Source organism: Callithrix jacchus, chromosome 21 (assembly GCF_049354715.1).
Source record: "Callithrix jacchus isolate 240 chromosome 21, calJac240_pri, whole genome shotgun sequence".
Taxonomy (NCBI): domain Eukaryota; kingdom Metazoa; phylum Chordata; class Mammalia; order Primates; family Cebidae; genus Callithrix; species Callithrix jacchus.
The window spans coordinates 35,382,917-35,410,614 of record NC_133522.1 but is presented as its reverse complement, the minus strand read 5'-3'; the positions used below and the strand labels follow the sequence as shown (position 1 = coordinate 35,410,614).

Genomic DNA, 27,698 nt, shown 5'->3' with positions numbered 1-27,698 from the left:
GGCTGGAGTGCAGTGGCGTGATCTTAGCTCACTGCAACCTCCACCTCCCAGGTTTAAGCAATTCTCCTGCCTCACCCTCCCAAGTAGCTGAGATTACAGGTGCCTGCCACCACACCCAGCTAATTTTTGTATTTTAGTAGAGGCGGGGTTTCAGCATCTTAAGCAAGCTGGTCTCGAACTCCTGACCTCGTGATCTCCCCACCTTGGCCCCCCAAAGTACTGGGATTACAGGTGTGAGCCACCATGCCAGGCCACTACCCATGATCTTAAACCCAACTGGCAGAAGTTCCCTCCACACTCCCCATGGACTGCAAGAGGCCCTAGAAAGTGGGTGCAGCATGGCAAAGAGTAAATGCGGACAGCAGCCCGTGGGTCCCTATCCATCAACAGCAACATGGCAGTTTCACAGGGACAGACCCAGGGCCAACAAGTGCTTGGCAGAGCAGATGGCCTCAAGACGCCACTGCTGCAATTTCCAGGAGAAAGGGAGACTTAGGTATAGCTGGGAAAAAGAATCAGTACTGATTTTCACCTATTTTCAAGGCAGCAGGGTTCCAGCATACTACAGAGTGCTAGCAAGGTTTTAGCTTCTAACCGTTAACACCAGGCCAGCATGGCCCTTGGTGTATCAGCCACCCCAAATTCCATTCTGCATTCAGGTGCAAGGAGGGAACCATGAAGGGACCTTGGATCCACGTGGTCCATCTATAGTTGATTCCAGATTACTTAAATCTATGTAAAGATAGATTTAAGATGCATCCTCCATCCCTAGAGGGCAACTTTCTTAGGCCTAAATATCCACTGTGGCTCAGGCCTGAAAACTCCTGTACACAGGGATGTGGGCTCAGAGCCCCTACAGGGAGCCCTCACTCAACAGTCCCAGGTACCAGAAACACCTTGTTGGAAAGGGAAATGTAAATTAAGTTGTCATGAAGTGGTCTTTCCACCAGGAATGATCAGGGTATATGGCCAAAATTCAGCCCTATTTGAGCGTCCTTCCAATAGAAATTAGGATCAAAAGTTGTGAGTCACAGAACACTGGGCCATCTTTGGGGAGCTGAAACCAAGTTTTGCTTTTTTTCCAGATACTACTGAGGTTTGACTGTGGTCTTTGGCAGCGCTAGTTACTGAGCTTTGGAGCAGTGTAGCATGGGATAACTGCTTCAGTACCTGGGAATTGGCTTGCTTCAAAACAAGCGTGGTTGTGGGGCCAAGGCTATGATAATTTTGTGATAACTTTTCTGACTTGTTGGAAATAGATGCTTTGTGCCACAAAGAAAAATTAGTGAGATAAAGTTAGCACGTCTGAGACTCAGCCTTGAACTTAGTTCCTCTGGAGCACTGCAGGAAAAATCACCCCCTTAAAGACAATTCCAGCTACAGCCTCTTGAAACAATCTCGACTGGACCTGGGCATCAAGAACTTCTCTGGCCAAGGCTGATCCGAATGAGAAATCTGGCAGGATAGTCTTGGGATTTATTTTTCTTAAAGTTTTGTACTTTGAACTCAGGTGGACAAGATAATTTGATTTGCTTTAGTTCCTTTAGTCTTTAATGCCTTTAGCTCTTTTTAATTCAAAGGGTCTTAATCTTTGCATTTTATTCTCTAAAAGTTGAATAAAAGTTGAACTTCTATTCAGATTTGGATATCATTAGGTTGCTAGCATTTTATTCCTGGACTTTCATGCATTTACTTATGGTAATCTTCTGTCGGGATTTAATCTCAATGCACAACCTCTGGTATGCCATATGAGACAATGAGGTAAAGAGAATTAGGGATGGGAAAAATGTTCAGTCTTTGGTACAGAGTAGTCTTTGAATTCATTTAGTTACTAGTACACTGCTGGATCCAGAGCTTTCTGAGACCAAATATTCATTGACATCCCCAGGGAGTCACAGCTGCAACGACTGGTGTTGGGAAGTGTCTTCATAAAGGCCAGAGGTCTGCCTTCTGGAACCGCTGCTCTCCTGCTCAAGACCATCAGTCACAGCCCTGGTTGAGCAGTGGCTAATGTTTGAAGGCAACTTGAAGCTATGGAGCATGAAAGGGAAACACTCTTCCCTAAGACTTCCCTAGTTTAAATCTCCAGGGCAAGAAACACCCTCTAGCCTCTGTATCCCTTCACTCCCATTGGCCCTGGTGAAGTCATCGCTGATTGTGAGTAAATTTTGAGTCATTAAGCCTGTTTGGCGTGGCCCACCGCTTGCTCACGGAATTTGTTCCCTGTATACATTTTTCTGCTCCTTCAAGAGCTCTGCCCCTTTTGGGGTGGGCCAAGGTGACCAGGTGGATGGATGAAGTCTGCCTAATTCCAGAATGCACGTCTAGCAGTTTCACTGGGCTAAAGAGCTAGAAAGCCATGGTTCCACGCTGGGTTCCATCAGTGATATGGACTTCACCTACTTTTTATTTCTCAAATGGTTAAAAACTCTGGCCAGGGCAAAGGTGCTATTTATTGGCCTTTCTCTAAAACCTCAATCCTGTATTACATTCTGACCTCAGACCTTCGATAAATCAATCTGGGTAGGGCAATATGCAAGATGCCAGGACACCCACTGAAGAACATGCAAGTGGGGCTTCCTTCTTCCTCCCACTGTGACAAAACCTCCTTCTGTTCCTTTAACACACGCTTATTTGTGCCAAGTGTCCTCCTCACCCCTGAGACTATCCTTCTCCCAGTTCAGACTACAACCATTCAAAGCTTGGTGAAATCCCACGTTTCTCACCCTGTCTCCTTTGAATTCGTGTGGCCACCACACTACCTCACACACTGAGCACTTTCTTACAAGTCATCTTGATTCCACTGTTGGTCTAGTCAGGGTTTCTCAGTGTCAGCCTGATCCATACCCTGGGCAGGCAAATCTTTGCTGTGAGGGCTGTCCTGGCCTCTGCCCCTAGAAGCCATATCCTATATCCTGCCCCCATGGTTTGTGTCTCTGGGAATTGCCAAGTGTCCCCTAGGCAGCAAAACCATTCCCAGTTGAGAATCACTATGACTAGACCAGAAGACTGTGCCCTGCATGTCCTATACCACTGAGCAGCTACCCAAAGCTTGGTCAGAAAGGCCTGGTTGGAAATAGAATAGAATACAAAAGCTACTCAGCAGATAAGTTTTTAAAAATTAGTGACTAATAGAGATGATACCCCTGAAGGGCCCCTATACTTCTCTATCCAATACTAAAATTAAGTAAAATCAGAAGCAAAGCTAAAATCTGTGCTTCCTAAAACAGCTGAATGCTGGAAATTTTTTCTTCAGGCATGATTATCAACTAAAGAAAGATTATCTTCTACAAATTCAGACATACTAATTACCAGTCAAAACACTAATTGAGTAAATCCATGAAGTGAGAAAATGAAAAGGGAATATAGTACAACTCTATTCAATTAGAAGCAATTTTACAGAATTTTATTTAACTGTCAATTTATCACCAACATCTAACACTTTATAGTTTAGGTACATTTGGGTAAGAACATTAGGAAGAAAATGTAAATTAAATACTACGAAAGTATGCTTTTAATGAAACATGGTCTCAGTAGAATATGGACATAAAAGTTTAGTGGTTTTATTGCATTGTTAGAAAATATTACGAAAGATACAAAAAAAATCAATGTTATTATTTCTGCTCCTTTTACAATCAGTATGCCATCTTTCACCATTACGGCTTTAAATTTTCATTCAACCCAACAAGTTTCAAAGAACAGTTTATTGCATGCCTTAATAAAACATTTAAAATATTTACAAATTCAAAATAGATGTTTTATAACTGAAAAAAAAAAAGTTCACCTGAGAATTCACTGTAACATTGCCATTTTTTTTCCAAGTTGTTACTGTGGCTGAGTGTCCACGTGCAACCTGTATCGTCTACTGTATCTAACGTACTTAATTCCTTATTTAAAATTCATTAAGCAGTAAGCTATAGTAAACTGTTAAACTTTACAGATGGAGAACCAAGACTGCATCCAAATTTGTTTTGAATATGACAATTTAACAAATTATTTGCTATAGTTCCAGAATTTGAATAAGAAAAAAAATAAGGTAATGTTATTTTACCAAATTCAACATAACAGCTTTTAAAAAATCATCAAGCATTGAGAAGGCCAGTACATAAAATAATGAACAATGATAATGTGAATATGCAATATACAAACTGAAAACATTTCAAAATTCTGCATGAAGGAAAAAGTATACACTGTATACTCATTGTCCTATCATTTGTCTTCGGCAGCCTCAAAAAAATATTGCCTTGAAACATTTTCTTAGAAAAAACTTCTTTAGAAGTTAATGTTAAAATAGGCATAAATGTGTAATGCTATGCAATATACAGAAAACTTACCCACTTTACGGCCAAAAGACAAAGATACAATCTTTTTTATCTGTCCATCTGCATTACAACTTGAAAATCATGTAGGTATGAGGTAGTGTAGTTACTTGTATTACATGCTGGCTATTTAAAGTAATGCTAAATTTTAAGAAATTACACTTGGCCAGTAATTCTGTCATTAACAGAAACCCTTAATGCTAAACTGTTTATAGGTAGAGAGAAATTTAAACCAAGTGCTTTACAAATTATATTTAATATCTGCAGACAACTATGTTTTATCATAAAATAGTAATCTTTCAAAGCAAATACAGTAGCAATTAAAGCAAAAGATTATTTGACATTTGCACATACACAAACTGATACTACCAATAGTTGAGTGTACTCTGAGGTAGGAAATCAAGGGTTCCATTGGCTTAAGATTTTTACACATGTTGTAAACCAGAAGTTCTTATATTATTTTATATTGTGAAGTTGAAATTTAAAATTACAAGTATCAAAGAAATACCTATATGGGGAGATATATATATATACACACGTACACGTACATACATACACACACACACACACACTCACTCTCCTCTCACTCTCTCTCTCTCTCTCCTGCAGTATGGGTTGCATTATCAGAATTATTCTCCCTGACAAATTCTTGAGTGTACTTACAAAAGCTACTAGAAAATAACAAGTCCAACTAATTTTCTCTTACAAATAAGTCATTAACAGAGGTAACATAAAAACCACTGAAAATATACTAGCAATATCCTCCCCCACATCCTGATCAAAAAGGGTAACATTTGACAAATTACTCCAACACATGAAGACTGGTCCCCATATACTCTCAAGGGCAAGGCCACTTGTTTCACACTTGTTTGTACATAGTGGGTGGTCGGTGCCCACATTAGCTAGACAGGCCCTTCACTAGGCTCATGATGCAGTCTACAGAAGTGTTGCTTTCAGCCCTCTGATTTTGGTGACATCGACACTACAAACTATTCCTTTGTACCCATTAAAACTGGGTTCTGCCAATGTTTCTGTGAATGTGAATATAATCTTTTTTTTTTTTTAATTGCTGAGAAGGTCCATAGCTTTCATTTGACTCTCAAACAAATCTAACTCCAGCATGCCTAAAAGTCACTGCAAAATGTTATGCAATAGGTGCTCAATTAACTGTTTTGTAACAGGACTGAACAAACACTAAGACTGATCTTTAAATGCCCAAGTTAAAATGATTTGTGTGTCTTTCTACCACACCAAATTTGGGGAAGAAAGCAAGGATTAAACCTGGTTTTCAAATGCAAACCCACAACAGAAAAAGATTGAGTTTCATCCTATTTCACAAACCTAGAGTTGCTGCAGATACATTTTTCTCTGTAATAACGCTTTTCACAAGTAAACCATATGACTTCCAAAACAGGACGAAAAATGAACTGCACTCCTGATAAAACATAGCAATACTCTTTCCCCCATATCTGGTTTTCTGGCACTGGTGACCTATGGTGGACAAGTGAACAGCCCTACACGTTGGTAAGCTCTCCAGATTCTAGTGAGCCTGAGATAATGCTGCCAGTGTAATCACTCACGCCACTGTATTCTGAGTCCTATTTCTTCTTCCAAAGGGAAAAGAATGTTAGGAAATAGGAAGTCTGTGATGGGTCCAGATGTGGTAGAGACTGAAGAGGGGAAAAAAAAGAGAAAAAGTGACACTTAATCTGTTTATACAGCCAGAATTTCTAGAGTCCACAGTGAGGAGAAGCCTCCGTCTTAGGCCAACCACTTGCCCGTTTACCAAATCCACCCAACATAGCTTAACACCTCAGATTTGAGGAGCCGAAGAGCAAAGCCCTAGGATTCAGGTAAGACAATCTATTTTCACATTGGAGCTCTATACAAATATTCCCAGTAGCTGACAACCTATTTCTGAATAGAACACAACTCTATTAGCATTGCTTGGGAGGAAATCTTTCGAACCAAAATATTACAAAAATGTCAAATTATTAAACTTCTGCAGGCCACTTTTTAGTAGGAACTATCTGTGGATGTTTCAAGCTGTTAAACTGCTGATTGATCTGCTGCAGTTTTCATTCTCTTATTCTGAATAGCAGGAAGAGTTATTACTAGAGTTATTACTCTTCAAAACATGAATTTTAAAGGTTTACTACATTTTCATATGGATTTTTCTGATATCCAGGAGGCAAAATCATTTCTTTGTCTCTTGTGGAAATCAAGGAGAAATCATGGTTGACTTATGGGAAATTCCCTTACGGCAAATTACTAAAGGAAAAAACAGTATTGTTAAGCAACAGATGGTCATATTAGGCTTTCAAGACGCTGCCAAAACGTCAGTAGAAAATTAGATGGTTTGAAGGAAGTGAATGCAAGTTTACTCATCAGTAGTACATTTATCAGTCATCTGCTTGCAGAAATCTGAGATCCCAGCACTCTGATGACACTGTTCCGCAGGCCTGGCTTGCTCAGAGGCAGCTGTGGACGTATGCTGGGACTCCTGCCCTCGCGCATAACCAGACTCACTGTTTCCTCTGGCACCGGGAGGCAGCACAGCTGGAGGCCCGTCAGATAAACTGAAAATCGATGGTAACGCCAGTTCACCATCAGGAGTACTTTTATCTTTTTCAGAAATTAAAAATGAAAGCGGGCAATCTGAAGCTGAGTACTTGGCAAGTATCTGTATTTGTTCTTGACTCAGAGCTGCTTCTTTACAAACTTTCTGGCAAAGTCCAGTTAGGTTCTGCTTTGTCTCGCCCAGAGTTGACAAAATGTGATCTCTTTCCTTCAACAAGCTCTCCTTTTCATTTTGCTGTGAAGTGGGGAAAGAGAACACAATGGCTTGTGTTTATTAGCGCAATCAATATTTCCAAGATGATCAAACAATATACAGTGTCTTCTCATCAAATAAGAACAAATGGAGTTTATCCTTTCAATTCCATTCAATTATACATAAAATACTAAAGGTCCAGAATCTCCCACCTAAAACTTTTGGGGCAGATGTATTTTGGCATAAAGCATTTTTCAGGTTTAGAAAGATAGTATGGGTTCACACATAATTTCTCTAGCACCTCTAAGGCAGCACTTCACTATCAACTATCTTTATATTTCTAAGCAAAACATTAAAATAGCAAATAATAAAGAAAGTAGAATAAAGACTACGTAGCCTGATGTCAATTTAGGTCACTTCTTTGGTTAAAAGAGTTTGTGACAGTTTTCGGAGCTTTTTGGATTTGCAGACTCTTACATAACAGGTATGGATTACATTTTGGATAGGATACAAGAAAAAAGTAAAAGCATAGTTAGCATAACTTAACTACTGAGACTCAAAGCACTGCAAGATTCAACTAATGACCAGCATTTGCTGAGCAGATACTCTGTGCCAGATACTGTGCTAAATGTGTTCCAACACGCAATCTCAGCTATGTATCTACATAACACCTCTCCTGATTCCAGCAACATCAAACCCACTGAGTGGATGGGACTGAGTTTAACATGCCTAGAGAAAGTGGGTGGGTGAGTTACTACAGTGTGAAGAATTTGGGGGGGGGTAATTTCGTGCTTCCTAATTACTACTTTTGTTAGTATTATAATTTTAAGATGTTACCCCTATAAGAAAGTCTACCATAGCATTTTTCAGAAGTTCTCCTGGTTCCTGCCTTCCCGTCCATGTCACTTATCACTGCTGACAGCATGTCTTCTATTATGGTCCCATCCCATCCTTCTTGTTCTGCCATTTTATTGCTTCTAATCTATTATGAGCCGGAAAACCAAATAATCAAGGTATTTATAAGAAAAGAGTAAAGAAATACTTGCTAGAAATAGAAAGTCAAAGGTTTTTCTTGTGAAATTTAAGACAACTCTCAACAAGTCAATCTTGTTCTGTTTGCTTTCTGCTCATTGGAGGATTCTGGAGAGTCGAGGCTGCCAGTTAACCTGGAGATAAGTTAGTTCACAGTGCTAATCAAGAAGTGCCACCCTTTAGAGTCTTTCATGACACAAAAATCGCTCAAAGGGTAAAAAGAATTTTGCTTTATACAAAAATACTGTTACGGTTTTATACAAAAGTATTACTACAAAATTATGTATGAATCCAATTATTCGTAGTTGTACAATATTTTGAGAAAATAAACTACAAAGTACTAAATTTTCATATGGCAAAGTATTCTCCAATTTGTTCAGATTTTTATATACAAGTTTTTTGTTTTTCAAATAGATGTACGTCAAAAATGAATGTGTTTGGCCAGTACATTTTCTCTTAGGCAAAGTTTATCAGTTGCACTCTTCTGATAAATGAGTCTGCAGATACCAAAAGGGCAAGAACAGTACCTACTGCTTGTTCACCAAAGGAACCATTAAATGCATCAACACCCATTTCTTTTTATGGTCTCTCAGAAGCTAATCCAAAAAAAGGATGGAAACAAAGCTTCCAGAAAAAAGTGAGAAATACCTTTCTTCAGTCACACCAATATTTAGCCATGGACTCCTCTATCAAAGTTGAGATGAATCTGTTCTAAACAGTAACAAAAAATTTCAACTGCTGGTTGGTCTTTTAAATTAAATATAGTTAAACAAAATAAGGAGTACTTGCACTTCCGCCCAGAAATTAAAACCACTACTTACCCTACAAATACTATGAAGATTACAAGTATTTTATGACCTCTGTATCTTAATATCCACATGATCTTTAAATACTCTCACTCCTCTCACCCCAATAAATTAGGGATGACATCACTCTTTAAGTACACAAGAGGGCTAGCTTCTTCACAACAAGTAAAACAAATAGATACAACTCTAGAACTCCACCAGAATTATTTCTATAAATTAAATGTTCCCATCTGTTCCCCTGCACTTTAACTCCTACACAGCTACACTTCTAGGCAGTTAGCTAATGTTTCCATTTCACTCTAATTTTAAAACACAAATTTACTATAATAGCAGACAGCTTAATAACTAAAAGCAAAATACAAGTACTTCAAGTAGATACTTGATCAGTATTTAAGATACCTCCGAAATCACTACTTGTAGTTGTGAATGTGACTCACTTTTGGTGTCCTGCTACCTATTTCTACTATGTATTTCCATTTTCCTATAAACAACTGTATAAATGACATGTTTGAAGTGCTGTACCTTCAACTACAGATCTACTTTTTGAAAGGAGTAATATTGGCATTCTGGTACCATTCTGCATTTAATACCAACAAAAACACCTTTACAGGCTGGGCACAGTGGCTCACGCCTGTAATCCCAGTACTTTGGGAGGCTGAGGTGGGTTGATCATTTGAGGTCAGGGGTTCAAGACCAGCCTGGCCAATGTGGTGAAACCCCATCTCCAACAAAAATACAAAAAAATTACCCGGGTATGGTGGCACACGCCCATAATTCCAGCTACTAGGGGAGGCTGAGGCAGGAGAATCACTTGAACCTGGGAGACAGAGGTTGCAGTGAGCAGAGATTGCACCACTGCATTATTCCTGCCTGGGCGACAGCGAGACTCTGTCTCCCCCCACCCCCCCAAAAAAAACGCCTTTACATATAAATCCTTATTTTGAATAGCTAATGTCAAACATAAGTTTTTTGTAAAGATTATAAATGTAACTCAACCAATAAAGATATAGAAGAATCTGGCACCAAAAGAGTAAGTGACAATTTTATGATAGGGTAAAGAGTACTCACCGCCTCAAAATGGTCATTATAGTTCCTCAGTAAGTAAAACCTCTGAACAGACAGTTCTGAGAAAACTACAAATGGCACCAAGAAATATAAACAAAAATGCTCATTTTCTCTCATAAGATAAAAATAAAAGCTACCACGAGATATGGTATATCTCACTATCAAACTGAAAAAAAAGACCCAAAAGCTGACAACAAATCTTTACTGAAGATGTGGACAGACACATTTATATACTGCTGGTGGAAAGTCAAATATTACAACCACTATGGAGGGAAATTTGTTAATATCTAATAAAATTATGTATGTATTGACCCTTGATCCAACGATCTCGCTTCTAGGAATGTGTCCTAGAGACATAGCTCCTTAAACATGAAACAATATTATATAGTTATTCACTGCAGCATTCCAAATGTCCACCCACAAGACTGGTCTGAATTGTATTACAGCCACAATTGAGTACTATGGAGCTGTAAAACAGATGACAACCTCTCTGAACTAAGAAAAAATACTTCCTAGAAATCAGTTCTTAAGTTTAAATAGTAAAACACAGAACAATGTATATAAAATATTTCCATGCAGCAAGATGGACAATAAGAGTAGACATAAAATGGTAATACATTTTTAGAAAAGAAACATAGGGGAAAAAAATCCAGAAACTAATGAAAATAGTTACCTACAGAAAATAGCTATGAATTGAGTATAAGGAGAAGGTAAGATCAAGATTTGGAGTATGTATTTTTTAAAACATAGTTTTAACTTTTGAACCATATAAATGCTGTACATTCAAAAATAAAACAAATAAAAAAGATAGACAGGCATGGTGGCTCTTACCTAAAATCTCAGCACTTTGGGAGGCCAAGGCAGGAGGACTGCTCTAGCCCAGCAGTTTTTGAGGTGAGACTGGGCAACATAGCAAAACCTCATCCTGACCAAAAAAAAAAAATTACCTGGGCATGTTGGTACACACCTGTAGTCCTGGCTACTCCGAAGGCTAATGTGAGGGGATTACTTGATCCCAGAAAGTCAAGGCTGCAGTGACTCATGATTGTGCCACTGCACTCTGGCCTGGGTGACAGAGTGAAACCCTGTCTCAAAAAATGTACAGTCAATCCCAGTAATATAAACAGAAAAAAAGTTAATTGTATATCAAATTGGTAACACAATATTTCAAATAACTTTAAACCTTCACACTCTGGGATATATTTAAGCACACAAAAAAGCAAATAAATCTTAAATTTTGCTCAATATATTTATTGTTAATAGTAATACTGATTGTAATTTTTTTTACTTTTTTTACCGTGTGCCCTCACTTAAAATCATCGACAGGTTCTTGGAAACTGACTTTAAAGAGAAAGAACATACAGCAGGTCCTCAAAAAACGTTGTGTTCGACATCCTTTCATTATATAGTTGATAAGGAACTTTGGGAGGCCGAGGCGGGAGGATCACGAGGTCAAGAGATCGAGACCATCCTGGTCAACATGGTGAAACCCCGTCTCTACTAAAAATACAAAAAATTAGCTGGGCATGGTGGCGCGTGCCTGTAATCCCAGCTACTCAGGAGGCTGAGGCAGGAGAATTGCCTGAACCCAGGAGGTGGAGGTTGCAGTGAGCCGAGATCGCGCCATTGCACTCCAGCCTGGGTAACAAGAGCAAAACTCTGTCTCAAAAAAAAAAAAAAAAAAGTTGATAAGGAAAAAAACTGGTTTTGTTATCCATCATTTCATGTTAAGTGAAAACTTACTGTACATAAGATAAAGGAAATAATACGTTAATGTAATTCGAGCCAAAATTTTCCCTGTAAATGATGAGAGATTAAACATATAAACATATAAAAGAAGTGAAGATAAAAGCTCTATACTGCTAAATTTGGACTGGAAATACTAAAACTCAGGATTTCCAACATACTTTTTTACTTTCATTTACTGAAGCCTGATATATATAAACTCACGATAATAATGAACTCTTTAATTTATACACAGATGCATATATTTCCTAGCTCTGTCCACTGAAAAGGGCCCAGAAGGAGTAACACTCCAGTAACAGGCAGGCTTTCCAAAGTCCACTATACCTGCTAAAAGAAACCAGGAGTTTTAAAGAAATGGGTGATTCTAAATCTTGAAACAAGAGAGGTTAAAAAGTGAGACTATGACAGGTGCTAGATGATGATGTCAACAGGAGAGCAGCTGGTTTGAACTCCCTGGCCAAATCTGAAAAATGTCAACATCAAAAAGAATAATGACTATTACTTATTCTAACAAATTGAATCAGAAAAAATCAATCAAAGAGTCCACAGTGATTCCAAAGAGTGAGAGGTAAGGAAAAGAGAAAAGAAGAAAAGGCCAGGCACAGTGGCTCACATCTGTAATCCCAGCATTTTGGGAGACAGAGGCAGGAGGATCACTTGAGGTCAGGAGTTTGAGACCAGGCTGGCCAACACAGTCAAACTTATCTTTACTAAAAATATAAAAATTAGCTATGTGTGGTGCAGGCACCTGCAATCCCAGCTACTGGGGAGGATGAGGCAGGAGAACTGCATGAACCCAGGAGGAGGAGGGTGCAGTGAGCCGAGATGGCACCACTGCACTCCACACTCCAGCCTGGGCAACAGAGTGAGATTCTGTTTCCAAAAAAAAAAAAAAAGGAGGGGAGGGAGAGAAAGGAAGAACAATCCTTTTTAAAGAGAAATAACAACTAAAAAAAAAAATGTAAATAGAATGAATTAGAAAAATCATGATTTCGTAATCATGGTAAAGGTCATCGACCTTTTCTAAAGGATCTAGGAGTACTGGGGAACAGGGTAAATAATTATAAACTGCCCAAGTAACATGTCACAGATAACTAAGCAACACAAGGGTGCAAAAAAGTACTCTGAAAATGGAGCAATCTGGCACTTCCCACCCACCTAGGAGGGACAATCTTGACACAGCACTTCCTCCTCCCTAGGTGACCTAATATAAAGGCCAACACTAGCGAATGTTTAAACTCAGTCATATCAACTCAAACATTTCCAGTTTACAGGAAATAAAGAGATGGAGAAATGGCTAAAATAAAGCCATGGGGAAGCAATCAGACAAATACTTCAAGTAAGATATTTATGAGATCTAGCCTGGATGCTTCAAAAGTTATTGTCATTAAAACAGTAAGAGGACTTGTTCCAGACTGAGACTAAATAGGTTGAATCAAATACGTGATGACTGTATCCTCATTTGGAAAAAAAAAGAATCTATGAAAAACAGGAAAATCAGGGTAATTTGAATAAGAACTAGATACAATATTTAGGACATGTTGATATTCTCAGGCATAATAAAGATATTAGTCATATCTAAAAATGTCTCTCTTTAGAAGATGCATGTTTAAACATTTAAGGATGAAGTGTCATAATATGGTAGCTTTCACACAATTCAGAAAATAAAGCAGAGGAAGAGAGCTAGAGTGAGAATGCCAGCAAGACAGCAGGACAGTAATGACAGTGACACCAAGGAGTGAGAGACCAAGACCAACCAAGTGGGATTAAAAAAAGACCAAGACTGAGAGATGGTGACAGAGATGCAAAGACTGACAAACTAACAGGTACAGACAGATATCCTGAGAGACAGAAGCAGAAAGATCAAGATAAATAAAGTAAATGTGGCAAAATGTCAAAAACCAGTGAATCTACATGGAGAGTAGATGGTTGTTTATTGTACCATTCATTTAACTTTTCTGAAGGCTTGAAATTTTTAGAATGAGGTGGAGAGGGGTGACATGAAGCTCAAGAAAAAATGAACATACTTGAACTTGGCTCCCTATGAGACCATAAACGAGGGCTATGTCTTACTCATTTCTGACATCCTCGTACCAAGCACAGCATTTAACATGTAGGGTAACCAGCAAATACTTATAGAAAGAATAGAGAAACTTTTATTTAAAGTACAACAATACATATTGAGCCATGAACACATACTGGGCGTATAGCTTTCCATCCCTGTCCTCATTAGATCCTTGCATCAACCCCGTGGTGGCTATTACTCTTATCCCATATTAGTAATGGGGGAATGTGAGCACTGGAGGGGTAAGCAATTGCCCCAGGCCACAAAGCTACTCAGTGGCCAGGCAGGCTTTCCAGTCATTTGCCACCAAAGCCTCCATCTGATCTCAGTGCTATCGTGTGCAGTGAGTTCTAAGAATTTTAAATGTATGTAACATTTATCTTGGACTTGTATAAAATGCAGGGTCCAGGGCTTTGACAACAGGTCTGGGATAGACTAAGAAATGTCCCCCTTTAAGGGGCCCAAGATAACTATGATCCCAATGGGACACACACCACATTTCAAGAAATGCTGCTCAAGGACAACACAGAATGAACACAGAACAGGTTCCAGAAGGGCCACTGGGGTGTGCTTTGGTAGAGCAGCCAGTAAAATGTGACTAGTTGTGAACAGAACAGGTTTATTTTTAAAAAAATATAATCTTCACCACAAAATGCAAATCACTAAGGACAGATGAGGTCGTTTTACTTTTGTGCCATCATAATGGACAAAAGTAATGAAATAAAATGGTGTCTGAACACCTCAACCCTGAGCGCAAGTGTCTGTGAATATTCTGGTTGCTGATCACTTACAAGTTGATATCAAAAACAATATTTGAAACTTTCTAAGAGAAATACATTTTGGTAAATTTTTTTTCTACAAAGAGCGAGGTTCCCTTCATTTCAGGGTTAACTCTGAGGTTAAAATGGTTATCAGAGATATGTATACTTTCTAACTACTGAATTAATCTTCCAGAAAAAAAGGAACTTTGACCTTGTAAAGAAAGCTACATAGACAAGAGCTTCATAAGCCAAACACATGAACAGAAGTTGAATCCAAAGACTTCATAATTAATATTTTAAAAGTCATGTTACTGGCTTATACATTTTGCACATTCAGTCCTTATAGTAAAAGAAATGCTAAATTAATGCTTAACTTCTAGCATACTATAAAATTCAAAATAAATGTTAAAGTCAATGCCACTAATTTTTCCACCAAATAAATACGTACCTTTTCTTCAAATGTTCTATCAGACTGATGGAACTTCTTGCTGAGAAATATTTACTCAATGCAAACTTACATCTCCCTTTGACTTCCCCAACACTCTGAGACTATAAAGTGTCCTTTATATATGATTATAACACTAACCCACTTTGCAAACATTTTAGAAAAATTATTCCACTATAATCAAACCTTTTTAGCATGTGCTGATCCATCCGGAGTCTACTGTGCTATTATCCACAGGACCAACTGCAAAAAGTTCCAAGATTTCTCTCTAGGAAAACAGCCAATAACCAAAGACCAAACTGACTAAAATATAGGGCCCTCTGCCTGAATATTTTCAGACCAGGGCAATATACACTGAATCTATTTATGTTAAAGTCAAACAGTCATTCACTATGTACAAATGGCTGTTTAATTATTAAACAAGCCATTTCCGTGAAGTATGTTTGCTATAATCTTTAGACTATAAAGATTAAGAACACTGCTATTAGCCAAGTCACTTTCAAAAAGTAACATCTCAATGAGATTAAAATATACACAAATATCTGTTCACATTCCTTCCTCTGTATTCCCAACTCTCCATGCCACTAAGTATAAATCTCTGGTTGTAACTCCCCTAGTTTTCTCTGTTTACAAAAGACAAGATCCATAACATCACCCAACAACCAGGGTCCAAGTAAACTTCTTACCATAATAAATATCTTAAACGTCAAATTCTTTTACTTCTAGAAGGGCCAGCTTTGTTATTCTTACCAGATAATAAGTAGCACATTTTCTGTTTATCCAAGACAGACATCTAGAACTGGGAGTAGTATGAAGGACTGAGTAGGGAGTTGAAGGAAGATGAAACACAAATGAGTCACTCTGATACAGAAACTCCAATACGACTTCTCTGGGGCTATTTCAGAAGTCAGCCTGGCACCTACCTAGGTGCAGCAGACGCTATCAGCTGTCTGCTGTGCCTGTCGAGAAAGGAGGCTCTTGGCTCCTCTATTTCGTTCTTGCTCTCTAGTCACAGAAAAGGATAGCTGAGTCAATTAGGACAGTAGATACTCTCTTTGAGAATTCAGAACTGACTAAAACAGTAGTCTCTGGCTTAGTCCCTGGAGGAAAGGGAAACTATTCAGGCGCTGTATCACAGCCACCCTTCCCATGTGCACTTAGAAGCACACAAAGCCACTCTCTGGGTAGAAAGCTAAGTGGGTGCAGAGAGAAGTTGCTGGGTTCCTTTCTTGCTCCCTGTTATTTATGAGGCTTGGCTCCATTCTCTAGCTTCTAAACGAGAGGTGCCTATCTCCTTACAACAAATTCATTCATTCATTCATTCATTCATTCATTCATTCTTCATTCAAGACTCCATTCCTTGAAGCCAAAGAGTTCAAGTTAACGTAATAGGTAAACAGGATACTGACCACTTTTACTCCACTGACCATATGAAAGGAAACTTACTATGATGACAGAAGCAATATACCACACACAGAGTTTACAGTTTAGGTAGAGACATTAGGAAGAGGGTCAATTAAGAAAGAGAAAATTTAAAAATCCATAAATAATATAATAATAAATATATATATTTATTGAGTAGTTACTATGTGCCAGGCATTGTTCTAAGTTCTTCAGATGTATTAACTCACTTAATTCCCCAAAATAAGCACCTGATCTATAAAGCAGAAACTAGTATTATCCTATTTTTTCCAATGAGAAACCCAAGTCTCAGAGAAAGTAAATAACCTGCCCAAAGCTACTAAGCAGCTGATTCAGAGCCCACAATTTTAACCACAGTATCTGCTACCTCTCTCCTAAGAAGGAAAGGCAGAGGGAGCAGAAAGGCCACAGACAGCAAGCTTCTTCATCCTAGATATCTGAAATTTAGTAAAAATGTCAGTAACTAGCAAACCAATGTCTGATTTGTATCAAAAAAATAAAACCTTTGAGCCAAGAAATAGTTCTAAAGGATAATAGCTATTCTCGAACATATTTGCTTAGTATCCATTTGTAAAATAAAGTTACTGATGAAATAAACTAGAACATTCTTGTTTCACTTTTATTTTTAGAGGAGTAAGAAAACTGGAAAAACTCTATGAACTGCTATAAATTGTAACTGGGAGACGGGAAAGATCAAGAACTATAAGAAGCAGAACTAAGAACTCCAGTAGTACAATTTTATGTAGATTTCATTCAGAGAGCATCACATAACCTAACAGTGTAAAAAGTATCTCTGTATTATACCACAGAACAATAATTGAAGCCCAAAATGCTGTACTCTGTCTGAAGGCAGGTAAGGGTTTAATTCAAAACTGAGGAAGAAACACCACCAATGTTTATTAAAGGTATTACTGACATATACTCCAAAAGTACCAAGTACTACAGAATTCAAAACTTTTCCTCTTTGGTTTAAACAATTTTAACTATTCAGAATTTCATATAGGTGTCTGAGTTTTGTTTTTTGTGTTTTTTTTTTTTTTTTTTTTTTTACATCTCTCATGCCTGTATTTGTAAAACATCTGGTTCCTCCTTTTTCATTTAGTTATACTTCATCTGGTTGTAAAAAGGTATGACTTTTTATCCTTTTATATAATTAAAGTATATGTACAATATAGAAATAATAAACTTTTATTTTTCAACTTCTCTTGAAGGCACAAGTTTCTTCCCTACAATTGTTGCTGTTTAATTGCCATTCATAGCTAGAATATTCATGCTTGAAAACTTGCCACAATCCCAACCTCAAGCTTTCACCACTTAACAAAGACAGAAAACTGAATAGTCAAGGAATGTTTTTCCTACTTCTAAGCTGTTTCCTTGCTATCTTTCCTCATATCTTAGCCTTAGCTGGCCTGCATTATCACAGTTGTCCTCTTTCATAGAATGCCAACTTCCTTCCACCAACCGCCAACTGAAAAAAGAAACAGAGGGAGTAAACTAATCAATTTTTCAGTTAATTTGTGTCTTGATGCTGGAATAGAAAATAAGATTCAAAACCAAGCACTGTTCTCACTTAGGATCTCATTAGAGATGAAAATTTTCATTTCATATCACCAGATCTTCTGAGAATTTTTTTCTTCAGATGAAAGATCCTAGTTGGTCTGGTTTTGGTATCAACCAAAACAAATTATTCGGGTCCACAGTTCATTTAAATTAACACCTAGAATTTTAGCTTTTATACACACAAAACAGAACAGAGAAATTAAAGTGCTTTATAATTTCTTTATTCAACCCCTAATGATTAGGTAGACGGTAAAGTCATTCTTAATTTGAAAACCTTGTTTTTTAAAAAAGCGCTTTACATATCATAGCTTATCACAGTAAAAATGATAAAATGGTCATTGATACATATTAAAATTAACATGTAATTATATCTGACCTAGAAATTTAAAAACTATTTCCTCGACAAAAAATAAAGTCGTGAAACTTAAATAGTAACAAGAAACTTGTACACGTACCAGCTTCTCAATTTCTGATTCAAGATTCTGTATACAGTCAAGTTTTCTCTTGCGACAGCGCTGTGCAGCAATTCTGTTTTTACTTCTTCTTCGAATATCATGGATACAATCCAGTTGTTCTGGAGTAAGCTTGTGCATTTTCAACAAGGACTGAAAATCATTTCGAGAGAGTGAAATTATCCGTTGTGCATTGAATGGCAGTTTTACCTAGAATATGAAATAAATATTACTAATTATTGCTGTATTTTATAATTATACTCAAACCTAAGAAGATAAAGGTATACGTCTAGGTTTTTCAGAGAACTTATTTTACATTAAAGAAAACACAGACCTCTATTCCCAATTCCTATATAATCCATTATAATAAAAACTGATCATCTGATTTATACTTAGAGTCTATTTCAAGAGATAAATACATTAAGCAGATTTTTTCGGCAAATCAAACATATTAACACAAATACTGATATATGTAAAATGTAAAGACAGAATTTATTTTACCACTGTATGTTAATACACAGACATTTTTACTCAACCCAAAAATAAAATCTATTTTATTTTTTGGATGAAATGACTATGTAGCATTGCTTTGATATTATATGTTAGTAATTTCTACAGCATTTTAGAAGATTTATTTTTCTATCAAGAAAATGGTAATCTCACAAAAATCACTTAAGATACACATTTCAATCATCAATATAAACAAAGTTGGTAAAGTCTTATGAATATTTTAAAGTCATTTCAACATACTTAATTTTGGAAAAAGAAAACTTTTTTTTAAAACAAAGTTGTATGAGTTTAATTAATTATCAAAAATGAAATACTGGTCAGTTAGTCTGGCAACCTACTTAGTTTACCTTTTAAGCTTACAGATAATTAGTTACATAAAATGTTTTATTTTTAATGTTATTTTCATGGTAATTCCAAACACTCCATCTATAATGTCATAAAAATCTATATAAAACCCATGCATACATACTACTTCTTAATCACCAATCCATCTCCTTCCAAAGCAAAGACTATTTTTAAAAAAGAAAGCCTCTTTCAAAGCCATGTCATCTAATAGCTACAAAACCAAAGAAAATGCCAAAGAATGGGATGTGGAGAAATAGGAATCTTTGTACACCTGTGGGAAAATAGTGCAGGTGTCATGGAAAACAGTATGAAGGTTCCCCAAACAATTAAAAATCACAGCACCATAGGTCTCAGCAATCTCACTCCTGGGTATTTATCCAAATGAACTGTAACCAGCATCTCAAAGAAATATCTGCACTCATCTACACATATTCTTGTTTTTTGGTGACAGAGTCTGTCATGCAGGAGTACACTGGTGCAATCATGGCTCACTGTAGTCTCAACCTCTTGAGTTCAAGTGATCCTCTCACCTCAGCTTCCTAAGTAGCTGGGACTATAGGAATATGCCACCATGCTGGCCTAATTTTTGTACTTTTTGTAGAGACGGGGTTTCTCCATGTTGCCCAAGCTGGTCTCAAACTCCTGGACTCAGGCAATCCACCCTCCTCAGCCTCCCAAGGTGCTGTAATACAGGCATGAGCCACTGTGCCCAGCCTGCACTCTTGTACTTGTTACAGCATTATTCACAACAGCCATAATATGAAAACAACCTAAATGTCCATGGATGGATGAATGAATAAAGAAAATGTGGTGTACATATACGAAGGAATACTACTCAGCCTGATAAAAAGAAGGAAATCCTGCCATTTGCTACAATATATAGAACTTGGAGGGCAGTATGTATGCTAAGTGAAATATGCCAGACACAGAGGTGAGTAAATCCAACATGATCTCACCCAAAGTAGATAAAACAGTCAAACTCATAGAAACAGAGAGTAGAATGGTGGTTGGCAGAGGCTGGGGAGAAGGAAAAAAAGGGGAACTGCAATTGGATGGGTTAAGTTGCAGTTATAAAAGAATAAGTTATAGAGATCTGCTGTATAATATTGTGCTTATACTTAACAATACCGCATTATGCACTTAAAAATTTGTTGTAAGGGTAGATGCCATGTTAAGTATTCTTACCACAATAAAACAAATAAAGCCCAACAAATGGAAAAAATGCAATGGATAAAATAGAAAAATAATTTTTAAAAAGAATGTAAATTGTGATTATAAAGAGAAAGGCAAGCAAAATCATATAAAATATTCTAAAAATCACTTAAATAATGTATTTTTGGAAGGAACGAACAGGCCCATATCATTACTGGACTTACAAGTAATATTTTACAGAAAGGAGCTATCAAATACAAACTTTTATGTACAGAATACACAAATCAAGCTTGCTTTAAATATCATACTAGCTACATGCAACTCATACTAAATTAAGACATTTATCAATAGTTGAAATGGCCAAAGGAAAATTAAAAAACAAAAAATCAATGGCCATGAAAAACTAGATCCAAGGAAACTTTACTCCACTAGAAGACACATTCCTACAACTAGTCACTGTTAAACCACTGCTCAGTGACATGTCCCAGGTTTAGAGGTCCTTATCGCCAATGAGCAAGACTAAATATATGCTGCATTTTTTCGAGACTTATCATGTAATGACCACAGAATCATTATTCTTTGTCCTCTTGGGACACAGCATTTGCTTTAAACAATTAAATGACCAATGTGTGAACCTACTTTATGGTTAATATAAATATACCTACTAGAAAAACACAGAAGTCCTTTGGACTTCATTGGTATTCATCACACAGTCTTTTTTTTTTTTTTTTTTTTTTTTGAGATGGAGTCTTGTTCTTTCTCCCAGACTAGAGTACAGTGTCGTGAACTCTGCCTCTTGAATTCAAGCAATTCTCCTGCCTCAGCCTCCCTAGTAGTGGGATTACAAGCACCTGCCACCACACGCAGCTAATTTTTGTAGAGATGGGGTTTCACTATGTTGGCCAGGCTGGTCTCAAACTCCTGACTTCAAGTGATCCACCTGCCTCGGCCTCCCAAAGTGCCGGGATTACAGTCATGAGCCACCACGCCCAGCCCTATCACACAGTTTTATAATTAACTTTGTATGAGTTTCCTCTCTACTCCCTGAACCTGATTATAACCCTAAGGACACAAAGGGAGCTGATCCAGAGTCAATCCCAAGTAATCATTGTTAAAATAATGAATTAAAAACATACAGTCCTGCTCACCTCACATTCTTGTTCTCTGGCTGAACAGGATTCACTGTCTCCTTCCGTGTCTGTCTCAGAGTCGTCTCCCAGGCTAATGACACAAGCATATGGGCAAGGTTCTTGCTGGGGTTCTGAAACATAATCATCATTTCCAATTTCCAAATTGCTTGAACAGCCTTCAGTACTCAGTGTACTTATAAAAGGGCAGTTGACAGAACTTAATGTTGTAAAAGTCCTCTGACCTGGTTCTGGACTATCGCTAATTCTGATACCTAACCAGGGACATTCAGACCGTTTCTGTGAGATCTGTTCTGAGCCATCTTTGGCCACAGCAGGTGATAACTGCATTTGGCAAGGAGAGTCGGTGCTGCATATGTCACTCCAGAAGCCTTTTGCTAGGTGTTCTGCCACTTCTCGCTCCACACTACTCCTGTCACTAGATGCAAGACTACTATCTTCCCTGGGGCCTGAGTCAGATTTCAAAGGTAAGTCCTGACTTTCGCCAAATGTTTTTTCTTGAACGTCTGTACCTGACAAAGGCTTTTCTGTTAACACTGCTGTGTTCTGCATACCAGCAATACTCAAGTCACCATATTGGTCATATGTGTGTAAAACAGACAGAGAATAAAGTCCATGAGGGTCTATGGAAGAATTGTGGGGGAAAGGAGTCACTTCTGATTTTTCAGTTGGGCACTGAGAAGCGGGCTCTTTCTTCGTTTCTTCAGGTTCCACTGCTAATTTACTTTCATCACATTTTAACATCACCTGCAAATCTCCACACTCCGGGACTCCTCCCAGGCATTCGTTGTCAGACGTTTCATTTGGCTGAACAGAAGCATGAATGTCTTTGACACCAGATTCCCCAGTACGGACTCTGTCAGTTCCAAATGCTTTTTGGAATTTTCTGTATTTGGGGCATAAAGAAGGTAAGGCCAGAGGAGCATCCTTCTCTAAGCACATGGACTCATAAGTCTGACTGGCACTGTCTTGTAGAGGAGGTGAGACTTTTGCATTTCCTTGATACCTGCGAAGTTTACATTGAGGAGTCTGAACATTTTTATTTTCCAGAAATTCCTCTGCTTCATCAGTTTCTAGATCCCTCTGGTCCAAAAGTGAAAATTTAAGCTCTGTTTTCTGACAGTGTGATGGAAAGCATTTGTTTCTTGGGCCCTCTTTCTGGTCTGTAGTGGAGTCCAAAAACTTAAATTTAAGAAACTGAAAGCAGGATTCCTCAATATTGTGTACACTTAAAAACTCCACACATTTGCACACTTCATCCACATTCTCTTTACTTAAAATCAGTTTAGCGGTGTAGGCAAACTGAATTAAAGGTTCAAATCCTTTAACTGTCACCTGTTGATACACAAAATAAAAACATATCATTTGAAAACTGTCTAGTACATAAAAACAAGATAAGTGGAAGAGGAACAGAGAGATGTATAACTTGTTTGTGATAATTATAAAATAGGTACTTTAATTTGAGGAAAAAATATTCTTCAAATTCTATTCTACCTGCTACACATACATAGTGAGTCTACTGCTAGCCCAGCTCCATGTGGCCACTGTATTCCAACTGCTACATGCTACAAAAGCAGAATTTTTAAGGATATATAACAGTATCTGTAAAGCAGTCACAAAGAAGTCCTGACCCATGGCAAATGCATAGTAACTGGTAAATATTAACTTTCTGTCAAAAATTCTTAACAATAAAAGTTTTAAAGATTCAGATTTTTTAAAGTGATCCAAGAGAAGTTATAAAAATCATGTCTCAGTACTGTTTCAGAAAAAATTCATGGACTCGAGGTAACAAAACTTTTTTTTTTTTTTGAGACAGATTTTCGCTCTTGTCACCTAGGCTGGAGCACAATGGTAATTGTAATCTTGGCTCACTGCAACCTCCACCTCCCAGGTTCAAGCAATTCTCCTGCCTCAGCCTCCTGAAGTACCTGGGATTGTAGGTGCCTGCCACCACACCCCGCAATTTTTTTGTTTTAGGTGAGATGGGATTTCACCATGTTGGCCAGGCTGGTCTTGAACTTTTGACCTCAGGTGATTCACCTGCCTCAGCCTCCCAAAGTGCTGGAATTACATGCATGAGCCACTGCGTCAGGCCAACAAAACTTTTAAGTAAAAACTTGTACATGTACATTAAACCTGCCTCTGCAAAATAAGAAGCAAATGGAACCAGCTGAAGTACACAGAAAGCCTCATCCTGGGTTAAAAGTACAAAATTAATTTGAAACCACTGAGTTCTTCTAAGAGTGGTCAAAATACTATTAATATTTGTGATCTTGTTAAAAACATGCTAAATTATGTTTAGGCTTTTTAAATGCTCAAATAAAAAGCAATGATGCCATCAAATGCTGATGAGAATGCAGAGAAACTAAATCACTCACACATACCTAATGGGAATATAAAATGGTACGGGCACTTTGAAAAAAAAAAAAAAGAAAAACAACTTTGGTAGTTTCTTATAAAACTAAACATGAAACTACCATATGACCCAGCAACTGCCCTCCTGGTCTTTTATACCACAGAAATGAAAACTTGTGTTGACACAAAAAACAGTTCACAACTGTTTACAACAACTTTATTTGTGATAGCCAAAAACTGGAATTAGCCTGATTTCCTTCAATAGATAAAAAGCCACACACACACACACACACACACACACACACACACACGGGGTACATCCTTACTATGTAATATTACTCAGCAATAAAAAGGAATAAATTGCTGATACCACACAACCTGGATAATCTCAGCTAAGTCAAACAACATCAATCCTGAGAGGTAATATCTTGCATGATTCCATTTATATAACATGTTTGGAATGACCAAACTTTAGAAAAGGAAGAAAGATTGGTGGTTGCCACAAATTAGGAATGGAGGAAGGGAGCAAGGCAATGAGGGTATGAAGTGTAGGCAGATATCTGTGGTTTTAAAAGGACAACACAAGGAATCTTCATGTGTTGGCAAGTTCCGTTTTTTGTTTTTGTTTTTGAGGTAAAGTCTCACTCTCTCGCCCAGGCTGGAGTGCAGTGGTGCGATCTCCGCTCACTGCAACCTCCGCCTCCCAGGTTCAAAGGATCCTCCTGCCTCAATCTCCCAAGTAACTGGGATTACAGGTGCCTGCCACCACATCTGGCTAATTTTTGTATTTTTAGCAGAGACAGGGTTTTGCCATGCTGGCCAGGCTGGTCTTGAGCTCCTGACCTCAAGTGATCCACCTGCCTCAGCCTCCCAAAGTGTTGGGATTATAAGAGTGAGCCCCCACACCTGGCTGAGTATCTTAACTATGGCAGTAGACACGCAAACCTTTACGGGAGATAAAATTATATAGAACTTAATGCTCACGTGCACGTGCGCGCACATACACACACAAACACACACACACACACACACACATTAGTAGAAGCAAAATTGTGGCAATCTGAACACTATGGGAGATTGAATCAATATCCTGGTTTCAATACTATAATTTTCCAAAATGTTATCAATGGGGGACACTAGACAATGTGAAAAGGAACTCTGCATAATTTCTTACATCTGTACATGAAAACATCAATGTGACGGTTAATATTAAGTGTCAACTTGATGGGATTGAAGGTTGTAAAGTCTTGTTTCCAGGTGTGCCTGTGAGCACATTGCTAGAGAAGATTAACATTTGAGTCAGTGGACTGGGAGAGGGATACCCACCCTCAATATGGATGGGCACCATCCAATCGGCTGCCAGTGAGGTTAGAACAAAAAAGGAGGAAGAAGGTGGGACAGGTGACTTGTTGAGTCGTCTGGCTTTCATCTTTCTTCCCTGCTGGATGCCTCCTGCCCTTAACATCAGATGCCAGTTTCTTGGCCTTTGGACACTTAGACTTACAACAGTGGTTTGCCCGGGGCTCTCGGGCCTTTGGCCACAGAATGAAGGCTACAATGTTGGCTTCCCTACTTTTGAGGCTTTTGGCCTTGGATTGAGCCACTACTAGCTTTCTTCCTCCTCAGCTTGCAGGTGGCCTATTGTGGGACTTCACCTTGTGAACAAGTAAGCCAATACTCCTTAATAAACACCCCCTTCATATACACATATATCCTATAAGTTCTGTTCCTCTCAAGAACCCTAACACACTCAATAAAAATTTTAATTAAAATTTTTAAATAAGTTAAAATAATCTAAAAAGGTCTTTAGGACAGTGAGTTATACAGTATTTTGACTCTGTCACTATAATGGAACACTTGAAATATTTGAAAACTTTTGATTTATACATTAAGTGAGAAAGAATGAATGGATGCATACACACCTGAATGTATGCACATACCTTTCCTCCTAAATCCATGAATCAAACTCTGCTTTACTTGGAAAGTCTCTGAAAATATGAACCATAATTAATTTATCTCCATTATAAAATGTGTTTTTCCTTTTTTAAAACAATGGCCTTTTTTTTTAAACCATTTTCTTGGTATTGTACCATTGACCCTGACCTCTGCCACAAATCTGACAGACAACCTATCTGTTCCCAAAACTGTAGCTATAGTTTCACAGAAGTATGAATGGACAGCAATGAGTTAAACTGTAGACTTAGTTTATACAACTGTATCCAACTGAAACATCCCACACAGACTTATCTACACAAAGAATTTCTACATTCTTTCTCCATGTTCCTCCTAACTTCTATTTGTGTCCCAGTCCCACAGCCTTGACACTCTGCTAGTAGCAGTTACTAACTAAATAAAGCAAGGGACGCTGCTGAGAGTCAACAGAGTCAGCACATCCCCACCCAAACAAGTGCTCCTTTGAAAGGCAGTACATTAACAAGGACCCACATATTTATTAGCCTGAGCTCCACAACAGGCCAGGGAAAAAGATGTATGTAAAAACAAGGCTCTATAAAAATGACGCAACACTGTTTATTTTTTCTATTCAATATGTAAAGACAAAGTCAAGAAAGAAGGGGAGACAGAGAGAACACTTAGGAAGTGACTACTTTTCATGGGAGATGTCTTGGGAAAATGGACCTTTTAGAGAACCCTATACCTAGTGATATGGTTTGGCTGTGTCCTCACCCAAATCTTATCTTGAACTGTAGCTCCCACAATTCCCACATGGGAGGGACCCAGTGGGAGGTCACTGAAGCATGGGGGCGCGTCTTTCCCATGCTAGTCTCATGATAATGAATAAGTCTCAGGAGATCTGATGGTTTTACAAGAGGAAGCTTCTCTGTACAAGTTCTCTCAAGAAGTCCCTTTACTTTTCCTTTGTCTTCCACCATGACTGTGAGGCCGCCCAGCTATGTGGAACTGTCAGTCAATTAAACCTCTTTCCTTTAAAAATTACCCAGTCTCAGGTATGTCTTTATTAGCACCGTGAGAACAGGCTAATACACCTAGCTACGGCTGCTGATCACAGGAAAGGGCACCTAGGAAGAGAATGTCACACAGCATGGACTCTCAAAATCATGACCTTTCCAATTACCTATAATCCACTGGGTATGCCCTGATTTGGTCATTTCATCAAAAATAACATAACAGTGGGTGTTATGTTATATCAAACTGATCAATAAATACTGTTAACCAACATTCAAAATTAATGATTTTACATGAAAAAAACTATTTAAAAAAATGGGTTGCTACAGAACCTGGGAAATGTTGTATAGCCACCTGACAAAGAGACTGTGCTTCATTTTTAACATTATGAACCATAAAAAACCTTAAGTAGAAGTAGATTAAAATAACCAGAAACATGGATCTCTCACCTCTTCTGGAAGAGTAATGCTCAGCTCTGCATCAGCCTGGCCTACGATTCTTGAGTGGAAGTAACTGCTGCATGCTGCCAGCACGGACCGGTGAGCACGGAACCGCTGACCCTCCACAAAGATGGTGACATCGCACAGCACATCTTTCTTCCGCTGGTCATTAAGGCTGAGCAAAACATTGGTGCTATGCACAGAAGATTCATAGGCAAAAACCGAGTTCTCACTCAGAGACATTCTGTATAACAGATGGCGTCAGGAAGTTCAGTGGAAAGCATGCTTCTAATTGTTATCAACCTGCAAACACACATGAAAGATTTCACTTAAAAAACATCTTGTTAATAAATGACTGTCAAATACAGAATAAGATA

The 27,698-nt window shown here is 38.1% G+C and overlaps 1 protein-coding gene across 14 annotated transcripts in view; it reads right to left on the bottom strand.

The window, feature by feature from the left end:
- Positions 1-3,379: 3,379 nt before the first annotated feature.
- BACH1 (BTB domain and CNC homolog 1) overlaps positions 3,380-27,698 on the bottom strand; it is a 46,169-nt gene continuing 21,850 nt past the window's right edge. For 11 of the 14 annotated variants that reach the window (XM_035283356.3, XM_078358436.1, XM_054249141.2 and 8 more), the window contains 4 exons: positions 27,331-27,624; positions 21,602-22,936; positions 18,450-18,656; positions 3,380-7,134 (listed from right to left, as the gene is read on the bottom strand). In XM_035283356.3, the coding sequence (XP_035139247.2) occupies positions 6,700-7,134; positions 18,450-18,656; positions 21,602-22,936; positions 27,331-27,564 (2,211 nt within the window). In that variant the 5' untranslated portion in view covers positions 27,565-27,624 and the 3' untranslated portion in view covers positions 3,380-6,699. Of the gene's footprint in view, positions 7,135-7,947; positions 8,075-8,772; positions 8,836-17,793; positions 17,903-18,449; positions 18,657-21,601; positions 22,937-27,330; positions 27,625-27,698 lie in introns of all 14 variants that reach the window. The other 3 variants (XR_013530555.1, XM_078358439.1, XM_078358438.1) reach the window with 3 other exon arrangements.